We start from the raw sequence: 20,021 nt of genomic DNA, 5'->3' as shown, positions 1-20,021 counted from the left end.
TCCTGCAGGGTTCCAGAAGCTTCTCTGGCATGCGCTGCCCAGGAGCAGTTGAGGGGAACGCAGCGAGCCATGGTGCGCCATGTGCGAGCCTTGGGGCCCTGCGTCCTCTGTTTCCCGCCTTTTCCAGGGCACGTGGGCTCCCTCAACTTAGGCTCCTTTCGGTGGGGGTGGGGGTGTGCCGTTAGCCACAAGCGGCTGGGGAGGAGCATCATGCCCCTTTGGATTCTGAGGAAGAAGACAGGGCAGAGGGAGGGACACCTCAAGAAACAGAGAGGCGCGAACTAGGAGGAAGAGAGAACGCGAGCCAGACAGTCCGACCTGAAGGCAGGGGTTTTGTCTGTTTGCTTTTTCTGGGAGGTGAATACCACGTGCGCTCCGGGCCAGCCTCAGCTACGGGAGAGGGGCGGGGCTTCCCCCAACGGGCCCCTCCTCCCCCGCCCACAGCGAGGCCACGCCCCCCAGGCCGGGTCCCCGCCCACGCCTTTAGTTGCCCCGTAGGCTTGGCCCCGCCCCCTCCGCCCACCGATTCTTCGCGCTCCTGAGGCGGATGGGCGGGCCGAGTTCGTGGGAAGATGCGTGGGACGGCGAGGCTCTTGCACGAGACGGCCCGAAGGGGGGAATCCCCTGCTGGGGCGGCTTTAGGGTGACACTTCACTATCCGTGCTCGGAGGACGCTTTTCGCCGCCTCCGGGGTTGCGTTTTTTTTTGGGGGGGGGGGGGGGGGGGTGGCTGTCGTTATGGTTGGCTGCGGTCCCTTTAACCCGAGCGAATGGGCGGGCCGAGACCTTCAGCCCCACCTATTGAGGGCGGAGCCCAGCGCGGAGCTTGGCCACGATTGGCTGGTTTGGGAGGCCTGGCGGTGGTGTGTACTGAGGATTGACTCTAAAGGAGGGACGAGCTTGACCGCTGGAATCGGGCCCCGCGCCGGGAAGAACCCCGATGGAGCCAGCCGTGGAATCGGGGCCCGTCGGGGCCCAGGCCTCCAAGCAGGCCAAAGAAGGGGCGAAGAGCCGCAGTCGCAGGCGGTGGCGAAAAGGCAAGGTCAAAGGTGAGCCGGTAACAGCAGCTCGGGAGGAACCCCAGCACGTCCCGCGGGGCACCCCCGGGGACTGGGTGGGCTGACCCACTTCCACGAGGGGAGCGTGGGGGGCGAGGTCCGCGGACTGACCCACTGCCGACCCGTGTTGGGGTGATGGTGAGAGTAGAATGTCCCTCGCAGACGTAAGGGCTCCCCGCTACCCCAGTGCGGTCTTGAGTCTGTAGGAATAAATAGGGTTTCTGCTCTGCTTCCTTGGTGTGTGTGTGTGTGTGTGTGTGTGTGTGTGTGAGAGAGAGAGAGAGAGAGAGAGAGAGAGAGAGAGAGAGAGAGAGAGAGAGAGAGAGAGAGAGAGAGAGAGAGAGAGAGAGAGAGAGAGACCAAGAGCAACAGCTTAGTGTTTTCGGCCTGGGAAATGGCTCAAGCCCCCATTTTCGTGCCTTCTGCACTCGTAAAAGAATAATGGGGAAGGGCCTTAGCCGCTTTTACGAAAAGAGGAAGAAGTTTAGGCTCAAGGCATACCCAGTAACTAGAAAACTTGCTCACAGCCCCTTCCTCCAACTCTCAGTGCATTCACACGTGCGCATTGGCCATCAGCCCAGCAACGCTGGGGCGAAGCTCCCGGCACTGGCGACTTCCAAAACACGAGAACTTTTAAGCTGGCTTTGCACCTCCACACCTCCTTCAGGGGAAAGGTGGCTTTATCGGCTAGCCTCCCTCCTCGATCTAGAAGGCTGGAGAAACAGTCACGGACCAACCAAGGGTGCTGCAAGGCTCCGGCAGAGCAGGGTTTAATTCCTGCCTGAGTTATAAGTCTTGTTCTTTTTTTTGGGGGGGGGGGGGACACTACTTACCGCCAAACCTAGGGCCTGGTTAGTGCTAAGCTAACAATGCTCCACCACGCAGCTCCACCTGCAGCCAGTGTGTCTCTATCAGTCCCACTGAGGGTTTCCTGTGCAGGCAATAAAAAATAAAAAGTCCTGACATGGCTCCTAGGCCCAGTAAGCCTAAATTCATCATTCCCCTGCCTCCCTTGGGAGCCAAGTGTAGTGTTACACCCAGCTCTAGAGTGTGCATACTGGCCCAGACAGGTTGGAGTTCAAGCAGGAGGCTGAAGACAGCCTCCTATCCCACAACAAAGATAGATCGCAGGGCACTATGCTTGGAGGCAATGTGGAACCTTAGAGACCCATTTCACCGAGTTGCTCTGATCTGTGAAGTGTTAAACAAGGTCTTTTTCCTCTTTTTTTTTTTTTTTTTTTTTTTTTTTTGTTTGTTTGGTTGGTTGGTTGGTTGGTTGTTTTTTTTTTTTTTTCTTTTTGTTTTGTTTTTGTTTTGTTTCCTGAGCTCTAAGCAGGCATGATAATAGCAGTGCCTGACTTGTAGGGCTGTGGCCTGACTCAAATGTGTGTCATTTGGCACACAATGAGCCAGGAGAGGTGGGTGTGAGCACACTGCCTGTCTGTACTAAACACTGAGCTCCCTCATAGTGGGCTTAGTGTCGGCCTTGTTTACCTAGAATGCCAGACACATGGACATTCAAACATTTATTAGATAAGGAATGTGTGAAGTGTGACATGGGGCTATTAATAGCCAAGCCGCCCTTAGTGTCAGAGGGAGTCAGAAGGAATCTGCTTGAGTAAGGCTCCTTGCACAGTGCCCAGGCAAGCCTACTCACAAAGGTGCGCGGGTCTGGGACTGGCTTATCATTCCCTGAGGGCCTTCCAGGTGCCAGGCCTCAGACCTGTGACTCACTTCCCACTCCTGCCCCCTAAGGGGATCCTGACTGGCAGGGACACCCTTTTATTTATGTGATCTTGCCAGTAACTGCATAAGACCTGCCATTGTTATGATCACCCCATTCCCCAAGTGATGACACGGAGGCACTGAGCCAGCTGGGCTTCCTTCACCTGGCCAGGGAAGGCAGACACGGGAGCACCTTCAGCCTCTTGGCAACTGCTGTATGCCACAACCTTAATTCTGAATCTAAATGATTACTCCCCAGGCATTCGCTCACCACCTGGAGGTGCCAGGCATGGCTTTCTGTGGCTATCGGGGCACAGTAGAGCGGGGGACGTAGATATTACTAAGACTGTTGGGCATGTGCCACACACCTCTGATCCCAGGACTGGGGAAGCTGAGTCAGGTGGATCAGCATTAGTTCAAGGCCAGCCTGGGCTGCAGAGTGAGTTGCAGGCCAGTCAGGGCTACAGAGTGAGACTCTGTCCATCCTCTCTCACCTACCCACTTTTTAAAAGTCTATTGTAGGGGCTGGAGAGATGGCTCAGCAGTTAAGAGCACTGGCTGCTCTTCCAGAGGACCTGGGTTCAATTCCCAGCACCCACGTGGCACCTCACAACTGTCTGTAACTTCAATTCCAGGGGATCCAACACTGTCACCCAGACATACATGCAGTCAAAACACCAATGCACATAAAATAAAAATTAAAAGTCAGGCCTGATAGGGTATGCCTTTAATCCCAGCACTCAGGAGGCAGAGGCAGGCAGATCTCTGTGAGTTCAAGACCAGCTTAATTTACAGAGAGAGTTCTAGGATAGCCAAGGCTGATACACAGAGAAGCCCTGTCTTGACAAACCAAAAACATAAATAAAAACCACTTTTTTCAAAGTTTATTTTAAACAAGCCAATATGATAAATACAACAAAAAGGAAAGACTCCTGGAGCTAGCGATGTGGCTTAGTCACTAGAGTGCTTATCTACCTCACATGCACAAAGCCCTGTGGTCTCTCTCCAGGGCCACATAAAGTAGGCATGGTGGCACATGCCTACAGTGCAGAAGGAGGGAGGTGGAGGCAGGAGGATCAGAGAGTTTAAGGTCATTCTTGACCTCATGGTCAGTCTGTGGCTAGCCTGGGCTACATGAGAAAATGTGCCCTGTGTTCAAAAAGAGAATCCTAAGCAAGGGAGGTGGGGAAAACAAAGCAGCATGCGCAGAGACCCTGTGCTGGAAGGAGCAGCACAGGACAAGTGCAGAGACGGGAGTGCTGGGAGGGAGGCTGGGGACAGGAGGCTGGGGCCACAGAGTGGGCTCGAGGTTGGATGGGAAGGCCACGTCCAGAATTGACGCTTTATTCTGAGAGGAAGGGCCAGGAAGCACTGAAGAAGGACTAGAAGGCCGTGGCCAGATTTATGGATGCACACAGACTTAAATCCGAGGAGCACAGAGAGCTTTAAACACCATACAAGTAAGGACCAGGGCGAGGCAGTGCAGGTGAGTAATATGCCAAACTTTGAAGTTGCTAAGATACAGGGTGCATGAGGCTGGAGAGATGGCTCAGAGGTTAAGAGCACTGTCTGCTTTTCCAGAGGTCCTGAGTTCAAATTCCAGCCACAGCATGGTGGCTCACAACCATCTATATTGGGATCTACTGCCCTCTTCTGGTGTGCAGGTATACATGCAGGCAGACACTGTATACATAATAAATAAATCTATTTTTTAAAGATTTGTTTATTTTGTTTATTGCATATGAGTGCTTTACAGAAGAGGGCATCAGATCTCATTATAGATGGTTGTGAGCCACCATGTGGTTGCTGGGAATTGAACTCAGGACCTCTGGAAGAGCAGACAGTGCTCTTAACCACTGAGCCATCTCTCCAGCCCCTAAATCTTTTTTTTTTTTTTTTAATTAAAAAAAAAAATACGTGGGTGATGGCGTAGATGGGGCTAGAGTGAGGGAAATGTTAACGCCTTCGGTCTCTGCTTGAGTAAACAGTGAATTCTGTTCTCAGCACATGTGGAGACCGTGACACACCCAAATGTAAACAGATTCCTTTTGTTGTTTTTATTATTTATTTTTGTGTGTTTTGGAGGCAGGGCATCATATATCTCCAGGCTTTGAACTCACTGTGTAGTCCAAGAGGACTTGGAACATCAGGCCCTCCTGTGTCCCCCTCCATAGTGCTAGGGTTACAAATGTGCATCCCACACACACGCAGTCTGCACAGTCCTGGGGATCAAAGCCAGGGTTTGTGCGTGCTAGGCGAGCACTCCAGCAACTGAACTACAGCCTCAGCCCCAGTATATGGATTCATAAAAACATGAATGCATCGCCATACAAGCTGAAAATCCAAGACGAAAAAACCAGAGGCCCGCAGGCTAACAAACACACATAGGTCATGACACATACAAACATACATCCCTTCAGACATATCAAGAAACATGAAAGCACATTGCTCTGGTACATCCCCAGGGACCAAAGTCCAGGCCTGATACAGCTGACAAGTGGCTTCTCAGGGCAAAAGGTTGGAGGAGCCAGGAGCACAGTTCAATGGCAGAGCTTTTGTCTATTGTGTACACGTTTGGTTCCCAGCACAAAGGGGGAAAACATCTCCCAGGGCAAATGGCTGGAGGCCTGGATGGCTAGGTCCCCCTCCCCGACGGCCAGGTCCCCTTCAGCCCTAACCTTTGCCCCACTCCTGCCATGCTCACCACAGCCTCGTTGGGTATGCCCTTACCCCAGTGCCCTCTGCCTGGGATTCCAGCAATTTCAATATCCCTTCTTGGCTCCGGCCAGCCTGGTCTTGAGGGAACTACCTTGAGTGGGGCAAAGAGCAGGGCCCTGAAGTCACAAAGCCTTGGGGGAGCCAGCCCTTTCCAGCCACTTTACCCAAATCACTTGTTCTTCCAAAAGTGCTCTTCATCCTCAAGAAGCACCCCAAGCCCATATTCCCTACATGTTGGGGTGGGAGGGCAGTCACAGCAGTGTGAGCTGTGGCAGATACGAGGCACCAAGTGTGGCAAGTGGATGAAGCGAGGCTTAGAACGCGGGACATTGTGCTAGCTGAGAGCTGAACCCAGCACACACAAGGCCTGAACTCAGGGGCCACAGAGTAAATAATATGATGAGGAAATCATATTAGGGTGCGTTAGGGCAGTGACAAGGGCTGTAAGGAAAAAGCACCCACGCCCATCCCAGGGAGGCTGGGCTGGGGACGCCACTCAGTGGTAGCGCCTGCTTAGCACATGGGAGTCCCCACGGTTCCAGATGAGGAAGTCAGACTTAAGCTAGGGTCGCCCAGCAAGTGCCGTGGCCAATATCTCACCTTAACAGCTGCTTACCTTAACTGCCCTTGAGGCTGTGATCCATTTATCTATCTGCTACCAGGAAGGTACAGCCCTCTCCCAAGTTGCCAGCCACCGCCTTTGGCCTTCACCCTACTCCTTTCTTATCCTCTTCCCCTTCGTGCATCTGCTGGAGTCGGCTGGGCCTTGGGGCCACCCTTGCCTTCATGAAGATGGCAGCCCAAGGACAGACAGTGAGGACTCACCCACAGCCAGACAAACGGCCCTTGAAGCCTCAAGGTCTCTCATTTGCAACAGGTTCTTTCAACAGCCTGACTCCTGACTTTGTGTTTGTAATTTTGTGTTCTTCCTAAGTAATCAAATTCCACTTGATGAGCTAACTTCATGCCTCCATAAATACCTGTCTCTGTCCTAGAGGAGACAGATGTGAAAACAAGTAAAGGTGCTACCACAAAATGTGCACATGCTAGGGCCGAAGTGACCACGGGGGGGAGGAGGGGGTAAGTGAGGGCGGGCTTTAGAGATGGAGAGAAGCAGGGTAGGGAGCACCTTGAGCTGAGTCCCGCAGGTAAGAAGGAGCTGCCTGGCCAAGGAGTTTGTGGAAGAACTTGCAAATGTGAGCCTTGCTTTCCTCGTATGTAGCACGGAGCTGACTGTCAGCCGGGTGAGCTGTGGATGTTAGGAGGTAAAGCAAGGACGGGCCCGGTAGGGCCTGTGACTCAGGCTCCTGGCTGAGTCTGGTACTGCTCCTAATCGGCTTTTGTCCTCCCGGGAGGCTATTTTTCTTTTCCCTAACATCTGGGGACATCTGTGCCAGGGCCAGCCTTGGGGGGGTAGGGGGGTGGGAACTGACGTCACTGAGCCTTTGGCTCCCTGAATCCACTTGGGGGTGACGAGGGACAGCATGGCTGGGTGAGAGGGGACAGTGTGTTCAGGGCGAAGGCGGGGACTCCTGGGTCCCAAGGGAGAAAACTGGAACTGGATCCCTGAGTCTGAGGAAGGAGAGACTGGCATCTAGACCCAACTCTGACCAAGGAGGAGCTGGGGCAAGGGCTACCGAGTCTGGGCGAGGAGGGCCTGGGGACCTGGGGGGAGGGGAGGGCGGTGAGAATCCAGGGTTCTAAGGAAGAGGAAGCTGGTGCAAGGACTCTGTTGAGGTGGAGTAGCAAGCAGGCAGGAGGGGCAAGGAGTCGGGCCCTGTTTACAACACGTGGTTCTCACTGTCCATTCTGTATGGGAGGCAAGGCAAACGGCCACACCCTGGCCAGCCTGGCCCCTCCCCCAGTTTATTGCCCCAGGCTGCTACTGGCACTGACCACAGACCTGTTGTGCCAGCTTACGGAACACCAGTGTGGAGAGACCAGGAAGGGTGAGTGCAGGGCCAGCTGAGAGACAGAAGTGGCTGGTGCTGCCAGAACCCAGGGCCTGGAAAAGAAGAGAGGAGACACTGGCTGCTGGGGAAATGACAGGGGTTACAAATCCAGGAGCCAGGCAGGGTGCTAGACTCCTAGAAGGAAGGAACCACTTGGGAAGGTTGGAGTGCCTGCCCCAAGGGGTCAAGGGCAACTTATCCAAGATGTGGTAACCAGATCTAAGTAACGGATGCCTAAGGACCGCACAGACTTTGGAAGGAAGAGCGCAAAGGACCCTGAACGCAGGAAGCCAAGCCAAGCGCAGAGCCAGGCTTTGAAGGACAGAGAGACGCTGGGCTCTGAGAGTCCTAGGAGGAGCACATGCGCAGGGACTCTGGACCCAGACATCAGCGTCCCGATGGGCTCCGCAATTACCCATACAACCTTTGGCTCCTTACTGCTCCTCAGCTTCCCCCCCTGTAAAATAGGACGCTGGCAGTCAGAGAGATCCAAAGCAAGGCATCTTGGGTGTTTGGGAACTCAACCTTAGCGTGAGTTCGGCTAGTGAGCTCAGTATTGACTATTGGAACTGCTCTCTCAGGCGGGAGAGTGGGACAGTGCAATCGAAGGCTGAAAGGCAGGCAGCCGTCTAGAGGAGGGATGCTGCGTTTTGAGAATCGCACAGAGAACCAAGGAGGGAGGTGGAGTTTGGATGGGATTCTCCAGGCAGGCTTGAGGGACCAGGAGTGCTCCCTTGGTGGTCCAGAAAGGCTGGAAATGTGGAGGGGCGGTCCAAGAGATGCTAATGGCTGTCCTCAGGCTTTAAATGACTCCAACCACTGTTAGGAAGGGTCCCTGAGCAGCACCAGGAGGCTGAGAAGGAAACTTGGGGTGGGACTGGAATGCGTGGGTCTTGAGAAAGGGAACCGCCGGGCACTCAGCTTTCCCAGAACAAGAAGTCCATGTCCAAAGAGAGTTAAACATCAGCACTTATTCTTGAATACCTGGAAGGAAGAAGGAAGAGGGTGCGCCGGCTCCTGGCTGGAGGAGCACCACTAGGGACCAGATGCTGTGGGGCTCAGGCGATGAGACTCCTAGCTCCAGGGAGGAGGGCAAAGACATGGACAGCAGAGGACAGAGCAGGGGCCTGCAGGGTCTGAGGGCTTCAACTCCCAGCCGCTCGGCAGAAAGAGGACGAAGTCCCAGACGTGTGGAGGGCAAGGGGATAAATGTGAGAGGAGATAGTGGAAGGCCCCTGCATCTCCAGGAGGCGCGGGCCAGACCCCCTGAAGCGTGAGGAAGGAGGGAGCTGCAGCTGTGAACTCGTAGGTCTCAGCAGGAATAGCCCTGCTTAGACCTGGGCCTGACAGACGGGGAGTACTCACACACTTCCTCTCCCCCCACAGCCTCCGTGTTCTCACACAGCATGGATCTGCGCACAATGACCCAGTCGCTGGTGACACTCGCCGAAGACAACATGGCTTTCTTCGCAAGCCAAGGCCCAGGAGAGACAGCACGGCGGCTGTCCAACGTCTTTGCAGGTGTTCGGGAACAGGCACTGGGGCTGGAACCAACCCTAGGCCACCTGCTGAGCGTGGCCCACCACTTTGACCTGGACCCAGAAACCCCAGCCAATGGATACCGTAGCTTGGTGCACACAGCCCGCTGCTGCCTGGCACACCTACTACACAAATCCCGCTATGTGGCCTCGAACCGCCGGAGTATCTTTTTCCGGGCCAGCCACAACCTCTCCGAGCTGGAGGCCTACCTGGCTGCCCTCACGCAGCTCCGTGCTCTGGCCTACTACGCCCAGCGCCTGCTGGTCATCAACCGACCAGGGGTGCTGTTCTTTGACGGTGATGAAGGACTCACTGCTGACTTCCTGCAAGAGTATGTCACGCTGCATAAAGGCTGCTTCTATGGCCGCTGCCTGGGCTTCCAGGTGAGTCCCTTGCCCTGTGTCCCCTGGGCTCACAGTGAAGGCACTGGTGGCTGGTGGTCTGTCCTGGCAGTAGAGTAACCACAGTAATCAGAGTTACTGGATTCAGGACTCAGACCATAGATTGGCAGGGAAAGCTGGCAGGAGCTCAGAGCGGGACTCTGGGGGTCAACTCATGATTCACGACTGCATCTACCTCACGTCAGAAAGCTCTTCACCAGCTGGGCCTGTAACTCAGACCTGTTCCATCCTAGCTACTCGGGGAAGCTGAGGCAGAAGGTGGCAAGTCCAGGGCCCGGCTGAGCTCACAGAGTGAGATAGAGGCCAGCCTTAGTAACTTAGTGAGGCCCTGGCTCAAAAGTAACAATAAGGCGGAGCCTGTGAGCGAGTGGTAAGATGCCCTGTCAAACATGCATGAGGCCAGAGCTTCCATCTCCAGCACAAGGGTGGGGCGCACCAGGGGTTTGTGTGCTGTTTTCATTTTCCCTTCAAGTACTACAGACTGAACTTAGGACTCAGCAGCCTGTTCCTTCTCTCGCAGTCCCTGAGGTCCATTTAAGTGACAGCCCCCAGGACAGTAACCGGTACTGATGCCAAAGGTCTGTTCTGTGTCAATGCACCCCATGTCGTGTTCACTAAGACTCTACAACAGAAGGAAGAAGATGCCACCCACGGCTTTCAGATTGGCACCTGGGCTTAGTTGTTAGAGAAACCATGTGCTTTCTAGGCAGCTCTCAGGCCCTCAGGACAGGGCCAACCCGCCCATCAGAGTCGGTGATAACAAGGCCGACCAGGTTGTCATCGCTCTCCCCGCTGAGCTACACAACTCTGACCCTAGCTCTGGGCCTACTGTCTTTGCCCATCCCAAACCACCTCAGAGAGGCGCAGCCTGTCACCACACGGAAAGTGAGGCAGCCCAGTACCCCCAGGAGGTGGAGGCAGAAGGAGTATTTAGAGATAGAGGCTAGCCTGAGCTATATCATATGTACCAGGCAAGCGAAGACTACGTAGAAAGACCCTGACTCACAAATAGATGGATAGATAGATAGATAGATAGATAGATAGATAGATAGATAGATGGATAGATAGATAGATAGATGGATGATAGATAAGGTGACGACTAGAGAATTGGTGACAGAAAACTAAAATCAGAACAGAGGCCAAAGTTGCCCCTGGGTTCAGTGTAGCCCCAACAAACTGTATGAAGCTGTCTGAAGGAACCCCAGCAGGACCTGTGGAGCTCTGTGAAGCTACAGTGCTCCCCGGCCTCTCAGAGCCTCCCCTCAACTTCACCACTCTTTCAGCTTCCCTGTCCCTGCCCACCCACTCCAGGCTTCCTGGTCCTGACCAAGCCAACACAATGATTTCGCAGACTCTCCCCTCACCCCAACTAAACCTACAAATACTGCTTGGCCCGGCAGATCCAGCCATCTCCCTACTTACATGTCCTGGCATCAACACTGGAAAGAAAGATATTCCAGACTGCCTGAATCAGTGTCCTAGCCACAAAGGCCAGGAGCTCCTGTGCTCTTTGGCCTACTGGGTCCCTGGCCAAGAGGATGGGCTGGGCCACCTGCCAGCTCCCGAGAGCCCAGCTCTGCTAGAGTGCAAGGCAGCATCCATCTCAGAAATGTCGACTTCAGGAAGGCAGAGGCCTCCAGATGTCAGACACTGCTCAGTCCTGCTCCCTCTCAAAGCCTAGCATGCTGTGGACCATGTCCAGTGAACAAGAACTCTGCTAACTCCCTGCCTATCCCCCCTCTGCCACTTGTCATGTGTCCCCCAGTCTTCCCTGACAGCCATCTATCCCTTGCCTAGGCCTTAGCCAGGCTCCCCAAGTTCTCTATACCTCTCTTGGGTCATTCCTTATTTCTGGCTTTCTTCGGTCGCCCTGTACCCAGCCAGCCCCAAATGTCTGCGCTGCCCCGCTGTTCTGTCCAACTTCAAGAAGTTCCTGTACGCTCTTACTCCCCTGTCCACAGCCCTCCTGATGCTCAGAGTGAAATCCAGACCCTCAGCCGGGGCGTGGCAGTGCACGCCTTTAATCCCAGCACTCGGGAGGCAGAGGCAGGAGGATCGCTGTGAGTTTGAGGCCAGCCTGGTCTACAAAGCGAGTCCAGGACAGCTAGGGCTACACAGAGAAACCCTGTCTCAAAAAAGAAGGAAGGAAGAAAAAAGAAAGAGGAAGGAAGAACGAACTGCAGTCCCTGAGCCTGGACCCTTCTCGGTCTCTGGGACCCCTTGTTCTTGTCCCTGACTCTGCCTCAGCGCACCGCCGTGTGCCTTGCTCCGTGCTCCCCTTCATCCCCGCTCCTTTCCCCTGCCTCCCACGTGCAGCACTGCAGCTTCAGCATCTGCCTTGCTCTGGCCTCTCCTGGGAAGGCCTTCTCCTCGCTTAGATTCCTCCTCCCAGGCCTGGCTGCCTATGGCCCATGGTCCGTCCCGGCAGCCCATCCACCTAGTGCTTGATCATTGCTTGATGAAGACGTCACACTGCACGTGTCTGTGTGCATTGCATTATTTCCTTCCCTCTGAAGACACCAGGTCCACGAGAGGGCCCAGGGTGAGGCCCGCAGCACCCTATAGGAAAAGCTTACTAACTGTACGGGCCTCCTCCTGTCTCTGTCCTCATCCCTCTCCTGGGCGCTTGGGTGACACAGGCATCCCTTCACAGTTCACGCCTGCCATCCGGCCGTTCCTGCAGACTCTCTCCATTGGGCTGGTGTCCTTCGGGGAGCACTACAAACGCAACGAGACAGGCCTCGGTGAGTGGTGCCTGGGTCCTGCCCACACCCTCTCCCGCGCCCCTCTCAGAACCCGGCTGAGCAGCCTGGCCACCACCAGGGCTTCTTGACACCCCTCCTGGCCCCCAGGTGTGACTGCCAGTTCCCTCTTTACCGGAGGCCGGTTCGCCATAGACCCAGAGTTGCGTGGGGCTGAGTTTGAACGAATCATCCAGAACCTGGATGTGCACTTCTGGAAAGCTTTCTGGAACATCACTGAGATCGAGGTGCTGTCGGTGAGCTCAGGGCGGAGGGAGCGCCCCAGCATGCTTACAGATGGAGGCTCTGACTCCCAGACATCCTGTGAAGCCACAGCCGGTCACTGCCGGGCCCCAAGCCTAAGGACAGCACCTAAGGGCAAAGACTGGGCTGTGGTGTAGAATATGGCCCCACCACCTCCATAACCCTTCCCTGGCATCCTTTCTGTTCCCTCCCCAGTCCCTGGCCAACATGGCTTCAACCACTGTGAGGGTGAGCCGCCTGCTGAGCCTGCCACCTGAGGCCTTTGAGATGCCGCTAACCTCTGACCCCTCACTCACAGTTACCATCTCACCTCCCTTGGCACACACAGGACCGGGGCCTGTGCTAGCCAGGCTCATCTCCTATGACCTGCGGGAAGGACAGGTAAGCCCCTGTTTCTGGACAGTGGCAGCCCCAGCCCAGCATCGTCAAGTCCTGAGCAGGAAGAAGGCCCTGACAGACCACCCTTCCTCCTCACCACCAGGACAGCAAGATGCTCAACAGTCTGGTGAAATCTGAGGGCCCACGCCTGGAGCTGCGCCCAAGGCCCCACCAAGTACCCCGTTCCCGGGCTCTGGTTGTCCACATCCACGGCGGTGGCTTTGTGGCCCAGACCTCCAAATCCCATGAGCCCTACCTCAAAACCTGGGCCCAGGAGCTGGGTGTACCAATCATCTCCATCGACTATTCGCTGGCCCCTGAGGCTCCCTTCCCCCGGGCGCTGGAGGAGTGTTTTTTTGCCTACTGCTGGGCTGTCAAGCATTGTGCCCTGCTCGGTGAGATCCAGGCCCCTGCTTTCGCAGGTTCTTCCCGATCCTTGCCCTGGCCACCACCTTCTACAACCCCTGTCATGAGCCTCAGTCTCATCTCGACCTGCCCCTTGCCCCAGCCCATCTCCCCCTTCTGCCTCTTGCGCCGTGCCATGGGCTAGCCCCACCACTGTCCACCGTCCATCTTGGCTGTCACCTCTGCCTCCTGACCCCTTATTCCAGCCTTCATCTCTGGCCCCGCCCCTCCTCTCTCTGTCTGTCTGTCTGTCTCTGTCTCTCTGTCTCTCTTCCTCCCCAGCTGCCCACCTCCTGCTCCCCTGCACTCCAGGCCGCTGCCTCACGTGCCCACCTATCTGCCAGGTCCTCACCTCCCTCCTGGAATGCCAACATCTCAGGAGGACAAGGCACAGAGCACAGCGTGGCTGCTGTACCCAGCCTGAACCCTGACCTTTGGTTTCCCAACTTCTGATGTTCCTGTGTTGGGAAAACTGGCCCCCTGAGCTCCTCTCTCCCACTGCCTATCCTTGCTGCCCCCCCCCCACTCCCGACACTCCAGCACTTTGTTTCTAGCCTCTGATCACTACCTGCCACATGGGTCCAGATCCATGCCTCTTGCCAGTAACTAAAATGGCATATTCTGCTTGATCTTAGGAGTCGTGTACCCTACCTGAGAGCCTGGTTCCCCAGCTCATGCCAGACTATCACTGGGTTCTTCTCCCCCGCCCACCCCCACCTAGGTTCAACAGGAGAGCGGATATGCCTTGCAGGGGACAGTGCAGGTGGGAATCTCTGCATCACTGTGTCCCTTCGGGCAGCAGCCTACGGAGTGAGGGTGCCAGATGGCATCATGGCAGCCTACCCAGTTACCACCCTCCAGCCCTCCGCCTCACCCTCTCGTCTGCTGAGCCTCATGGACCCACTTCTCCCACTGAGTGTACTCTCTAAGTGTGTCAGTGCCTATTCAGGTAAGGCCCATATCCCCAGAGCATGGCCACTGGATGCCTGCATGCCTCGGAGACCCCAAGTTCTGGGGGTTAGAACTGGGCCTAAAAAGAGAGACCAGCTCAGCTTCCCACGTGTGTTCTGCAGGCACAGAGACAGAGGACCACACTGACTCAGACCAGGAGGCGCTAGGCATGATGGGGCTGGTGCAGAGGGACACATCCCTGTTCCTTAGAGACCTCCGCCTGGGTGCCTCCTCGTGGCTCAACTCCTTCCTGGAGCTAAGCGGACGCAAGGCCCACAAGTCCTCAGTGCCCACAGCAGGTGAGTTAGAGCTTGTTCCAAGGCACCTAGCTAAGACAGCCTAGGCACACACCCAGACACAGCATAAGCCCCGGGACACATGGAGATACAGAGATAACTTTCCTGCCCGGCTCTGTCCTTAGCCCTACAACAAGTCCACATCCTGGAAATTCCCAGACTTCTGCCTCCAAGGGTGATCTCACAATCCCAGGAATTGCCAAACCCAAACAAACAACCAACAAAAGCCCTCTTAGGGCTCCAGGTAGTGACATCAGCCTCACACTTGGGAAGCAGAAACAAGACCCCTGTGATTTCAAAACCGGCCTTATCTCCATCGCAAGTTCCTGTTCCTGGTTAACCCAGGCCACATGGGGAAAGCCTGTCTCAGCTACAACAACAAAACCACTCTCCAGGGCCAGGGAGATCGCTCGGGAGGGAAAGAGCTTGCTATGCAAGTATGAAGGCCTGGGTCTGGCTCCCCAAACTCATATAAAGGCCAGGTGTGCTGGTGCACGCTGGGATGTCACGCTGGATGGCCAGAGTCTAGGCCTAACTCAAAACCTAAGGTGGCGGCTGGTGAGACGGCTCAGTGCCGGATGCCAGGCCTGCCCACTTTAATCCCCAGGATCCATATGGAGGAAGGCAAGAACCTACTTTTATAAGTTGTCCTCTTGCCACCCACACACAAATGAAAATTGTAGCCAGGCATGGTAGCACACACCTTTAATCCCAGCACATGGGGGGGGGGGGCAGATTGCTGTGAGTTCAAGGCCAGCCTGGTCTACAAATCAAGTCCAGGACAGCCAAGATAACATAGAGAAACCCTGTCTTGAAAACAAAAAACAAAAAAAATGTAATAAAAATTAAAGAAAATATCAAAGTGGATGCTACCTTGAAGAATAACACCTGAGGGCGGTCTCTGGCCATACATGTACATACATATACACAAAAAGGAAATTACTTAGTTTGTATCTGTTTCATTTTAGAATCTTCAGGTAAATGCAGACACGTGAGAGCGGGCACGCGTGCACACACACATACACACAGGTGCTCGCACATGCGTTAAAAGGGAACTGTGTTTGAGGTAAGGGACCACTGAGTCCTGAGGTGGGGTTCTCTGTAGGAGAAAGGTGACCCTGGAGGCACACACTCGAGCCCAGCTTCTCTCACTCCATCAGTGTCATGCTGGCTGCTGGGTTAGTGGACAGATATTAGCATCTGTATCCCTTAGTCTGTCCCTCTGTGAAATGGGTACAAAGTGTATCTGCCTTGTTGCAATAATAAGGACTACTACTCCCATTTGTGTCAAGCGCCAACACAATACCTGGTACACAGGTGCTTTTAGAAGATACTAGAATCCCATGTCCCGTTCCAGTGACTCTGGGTCACACGGCACCTAAGTGATCACTCTTACACTGGTTCAGGATAGTCAAAGCTACACAGAGAAACCCTGTCTCAAAAAACAAAACAAAACAATTAAAATATATATTATGATTCCTCAGGAGAAAATAATCATTAGTCCTATATTTCTTACCCTTCTGAGCTCTTCTTCTTATAACTTATAAGCTAAGGGCTATCTATCATTTATATAGAGGGAAAAATGGAAGCTTCCAGAAGTCAGCTGATTTGCATGTCCCAGTCTTTATACATGCACATCCTGCCCTAGAACGCAGCCCCACCTCCCAGCCTTCAAATTGCAACCCTGGACACAGAAAGGGTCCATCCACCCACCCTGGGGGGAGGGGTGCTTACCCTATCTACCATTCACCTTCTCTAATCACAGCCAGGCTTATCTTCTGGCCTCAGGAAGCCTCTGTCTTTGCCCTTCCTTATAGAGCCAGTGCGCCCCACGGAGTCCATGCGCAGGAGTGTGTCTGAGGCAGCCCTGGCCCAGCCCGAGGCCTTCCTGGGCACAAATCCCCTGAAGACCCTGACAAGAAAGGACTTCAGCTTTAAGGGCAACTCAGAGTCTTCAGACACCCCCGAGCTGTCGTTGTCAATGGAGACACTTGGCCCCTCCACACCCTCCGATGTCAACTTCTTTCTGCGGCCTGAGAGTTCCCAGGAAGAGGCTGAAGCCGTGAGCAAAGCCTCCAGCGTGAGCGCCGCCTTCCCCGATGGTTTCCGCCCGCGGCGCTCAAGCCAAGGCGTCTTCCGCATGCCCCTCTACTCCGCACCCATAGTCAAGAACCCCTTCATGTCTCCTCTGCTGGCCCCCGACAGCATGCTGAAGACCCTGCCGCCTGTGCACCTTGTGGTGAGAACAAGGCGGGGCAGGGTGCCGCGGGAGAGTTGGCGGAGCGGGACGTGGGCGTCCTGGGGAAGAGAGCTGGCCAAGGGCCGGGTAGCTAGCCAGGCCAGGGAGTCTAGTCATTTAGCAGTTTTGTTGGGCACGAAGCTTGAACAGGTGGAAAAGATAGCGGTGGGGCAGGGTAAAGGAATTCAGTTACCCCTGTTTCCCACGCCTCCCCCCGGGACTCTCCTTATTTTTCCTCGCCTCTGTCTACCTCCACATCCGTGCCCACGTGCTCCCCCCCCCTCCTAACCCTCACTCCCACCCTCTCCAGGCGTGCGCCCTGGACCCCATGCTGGACGACTCGGTCATGTTCGCGCGGCGACTGCGCGACCTGGGCCAGCCCGTGACGCTGAACGTGGTGGAGGATCTGCCGCACGGCTTCCTGAGCCTGGCCGCGCTGTGCCGCGAGACTCGGCAGGCCGCGCAGTTGTGCGTGCAGCGCATCCGTCTGGTCCTCACCCCGCCTGATGCCCCGCTGATCTGAGGAGCTGGGGACGGCGCGGGGGTGGGGGGTGGGGGCTGGCACTAAAAGACTTCTTGCTCCCACCTGCGCGGGCCTCCGTGATGAGTGCGCTCTGGCCCTTCGGACCCTCGGTCGGGCAGGGAGGGAGGGGGTGGGATGTGCCTTAACTTAGGACCCTAAGTGGGGTGGGGCAGGATCCGAAGGCTGAACCTGAGGGAGGCGACGCACACACTCATCTGTCACCGGGACAGCTGGACCTTCACTCCACCACTGCCTTCTGCTGCTGCTGTGACGGACCACACCTAGTTGATTTTGTCTTTTGTAAATAAAAGTTATTTCATTAATTAGGTCTTTTAAATATATGGGGTGTGTTTTCCCAGCAGGTGGCAGCACTGAGCTCAAACTGCTGCGGAAGGGGAAACAAGGCTATGTGGACCAGGACACATGGAGAGTCACAGAGGGGATTATAATCTCGGCTAGTGATGTAGCGTAGCCAGGATCCTTGTGAGGGTCAGAGCACTGAAGAGCACGCTGAGGCGTTGGGGTTGGGCTGAGACGCAGGAGGCAGAGGAGAGGCCTGGGCTGGAGCAGAGGCCATGAGGGAGTCCAGAAGGAGCATCCCAGAGCCAGGGGTGAGGTAGGGATAGGAGTAAAGACACAGACATAACTCCTAGGTCTGGCCATAAAGCAAGTGAGCAGTGAGGCAGCCTGTTCCCTGGAAAGAGGCTCAAGTTAGGGGATGCTCAGAGGCGATCGCACGAGCCTGGAGAGAGGTGTGGGGCTGACTCGAGCTGGAACCGAAGACCTAGGATTATTCTAGAATAAGCAAGTTAGGGTTGGGGGAGGGGCCAGAACAGACAAAGCCCCGAAGCTTACGGCCCACAATAGAGGAATGAGTCAAGAGAGGCCAGTGTTGGGATGCTTGGACAATGGGCTGGAGAGGAAGGAAGTGCAGCAGGAGAGAAGAGGCTGGAAAGGAAGTTTCCAGAAGGAGGGAGTGGTCCATGACAGATAGAAATGCTATTCTGGGGCCTCACCCATGAGCAAGTATGTGATGTCACCGATGTCATCCAGAGTCATAGGAGGTTGGCATCCGAATGTGGTGGGCTGGAGAAGTGGAAGATAAAGGACTGAGGCGGTAGACACCCCCTGTCTGTGGAAGTTAAAGGGCCAAGAAATGATTAACAGGATCGTGTTAGGGTGGGGTGCAGAGAAGAAGGAAGAGTTTCTTAAAGGGGAGGGTAGCAGGAGATCCCCTCCCTCAAGGGCCGCATTTACCCAGGGGACTTCTGAATCAAGGCCGGATATGGGAAGCCAGGCATGGTGGCTCATACCTGTAACCCCGGGGGCTTGGAAGGCTGAAGAAGACTACCATTACTTGGAGGCCACCCTGGGCTACATAGTTAATAGTGAGGTCATTACATAGCCCAGGCTGGCCCCAAACTGGCCCAGAGTGAGACCGGGTAGAAGCAACCTAATTCCAAAAAGGATTTCGGCGGGGTTGGTTTTTTGAGACAGGGTTTCTCTGTATGTAGCCATGTCTGTCTTGGATTACAGCTCTGTAGACCAGGCTGGCCTTGAACTCACAGAGATCCACCTGCCTCTGCCCCCAGAGTACTTGGATTAAAGGCGTGCGCCACCACTGCCCAGCCCAAAAGTGGTTTATATCCACGCACCAAACGTCCTTCCATTCTGCTCTGAGCTAAGATGAGCAACAGTCCCCGGTCTTATCTTGGAGACCCCTGGATGCCCATAGCCCATCCATACGTTCTGCCTCTACCTCTTGACTTAACCTTATCCCTTCAGAGTCGGTTATTAACCATAACTCTTCCGTCTCTGCCCAGATTCAGGAGCCACCCTCTTCTCCCCAGGCTCTGGGGACAGCCACCTCCTGCTATACTGAATTCCAGCCTCACACCTCCAGCTCTGGTCCCTGCTCTGACCTACGCTATCCCTGACACCAACAACCAATGATTGCGCATGCTCGCGCAGGCTCATGCACACGTGCGCATGCGCACACATACACATTCGCACAGGCACGTGCACAGGAGTTCAAGGTCCTCAGTCTGGCAGGTGCCACCTCCTCATCCTCTTCCAGCCTTACAGCTTCCCTGGCGGTTATGGGGACGGACAGCTTGGCTCTTCTATTTGGACATCTAAGCATGGTAATATCCCTGTAGGCCTGGCCTTTGCACAGGCTGAAACCGTCTCGTAACCTCTGCTGCCACCTAGTGCCCCTGCAAGAGCCAGCTCCAGGGGCCCCTCCTCTGGGAAATCCTTCCTGACCATGCCAACGCCCTACCAAAACTTCCCGTGCCTTCTCACCCCATTGATGGCCTCTGACCATCAATGCCTCTCCTCCCCTCTGACCCGAGCTCCCTTGAGGCCAGGGCCCGGGTCTGACTCATCTCCATCACCGCGGTCCCCGCATCAGGCCTGGCACACCAGCAGCCTAGGGAATGTTTGCTTAAGTAATGAGTGGGTGAGTGAGCGAGCGCTGAGTGAGTGGATGACTATCCGAGGGAACCGCGAGTGAATTCTTGGCACCGGGAAGTGATGAACGGAAGGATCCGCAGGACGGGCAAAGGTGCATTTCTGAGGTTGTACGTCACTTGAACTCAGTTTCTCCAATAGCTCCCTGACTAAAAGCTCCCTCGTCCCCTCTGCTCCCCGGCCGGCTGTTTCCCACCAAGCTGTGTGCAGAATCCCATTACTGGTCATTCTGGAAAGGACTTACCTGGACCAACCAGAAGAGCTGGTTTCCTCCAGAGCCCCTTCGGCCTTTAGCCCAACCGAGACGATCTAAGGGGCAGGTTCCCTGTCTGTTGGCAGATTGGCCGAACCTAGCGGAGA

The 20,021-nt window shown here is 55.2% G+C and overlaps 1 protein-coding gene across 2 annotated transcripts; it reads left to right on the top strand.

Annotated features, from left to right (window-relative positions):
• The first annotated feature begins 925 nt into the window (after positions 1-925).
• Positions 926-17,223, top strand: Lipe (lipase E, hormone sensitive type). Of its 2 annotated transcripts, none has more exons than XM_051162609.1 (10): positions 926-1,048; positions 8,839-9,374; positions 12,046-12,136; positions 12,245-12,390; positions 12,593-12,778; positions 12,879-13,170; positions 13,902-14,129; positions 14,254-14,430; positions 16,245-16,666; positions 16,977-17,223. In XM_051162609.1, the coding sequence occupies exons 1-10, from the start codon at positions 940-942 to the stop codon at positions 17,187-17,189; spliced, it is 2,400 nt and encodes a 799-aa protein (XP_051018566.1). In that variant the 5' UTR covers positions 926-939; the 3' UTR covers positions 17,190-17,223. The 2 variants fall into 2 exon arrangements, with proteins under 2 accessions (XP_051018566.1, XP_051018565.1); XM_051162608.1 differs by lacking the exon at positions 926-1,048 and adding an exon at positions 7,360-7,449.
• The last annotated feature ends 2,798 nt before the right edge of the window (positions 17,224-20,021 follow it).

Source organism: Acomys russatus, chromosome 19 (assembly GCF_903995435.1).
Source record: "Acomys russatus chromosome 19, mAcoRus1.1, whole genome shotgun sequence".
Lineage (NCBI taxonomy): Eukaryota > Metazoa > Chordata > Mammalia > Rodentia > Muridae > Acomys > Acomys russatus.
Note: the sequence above shows the minus strand (reverse complement) of the source record. Positions and strands in the feature narration are given on the sequence as shown.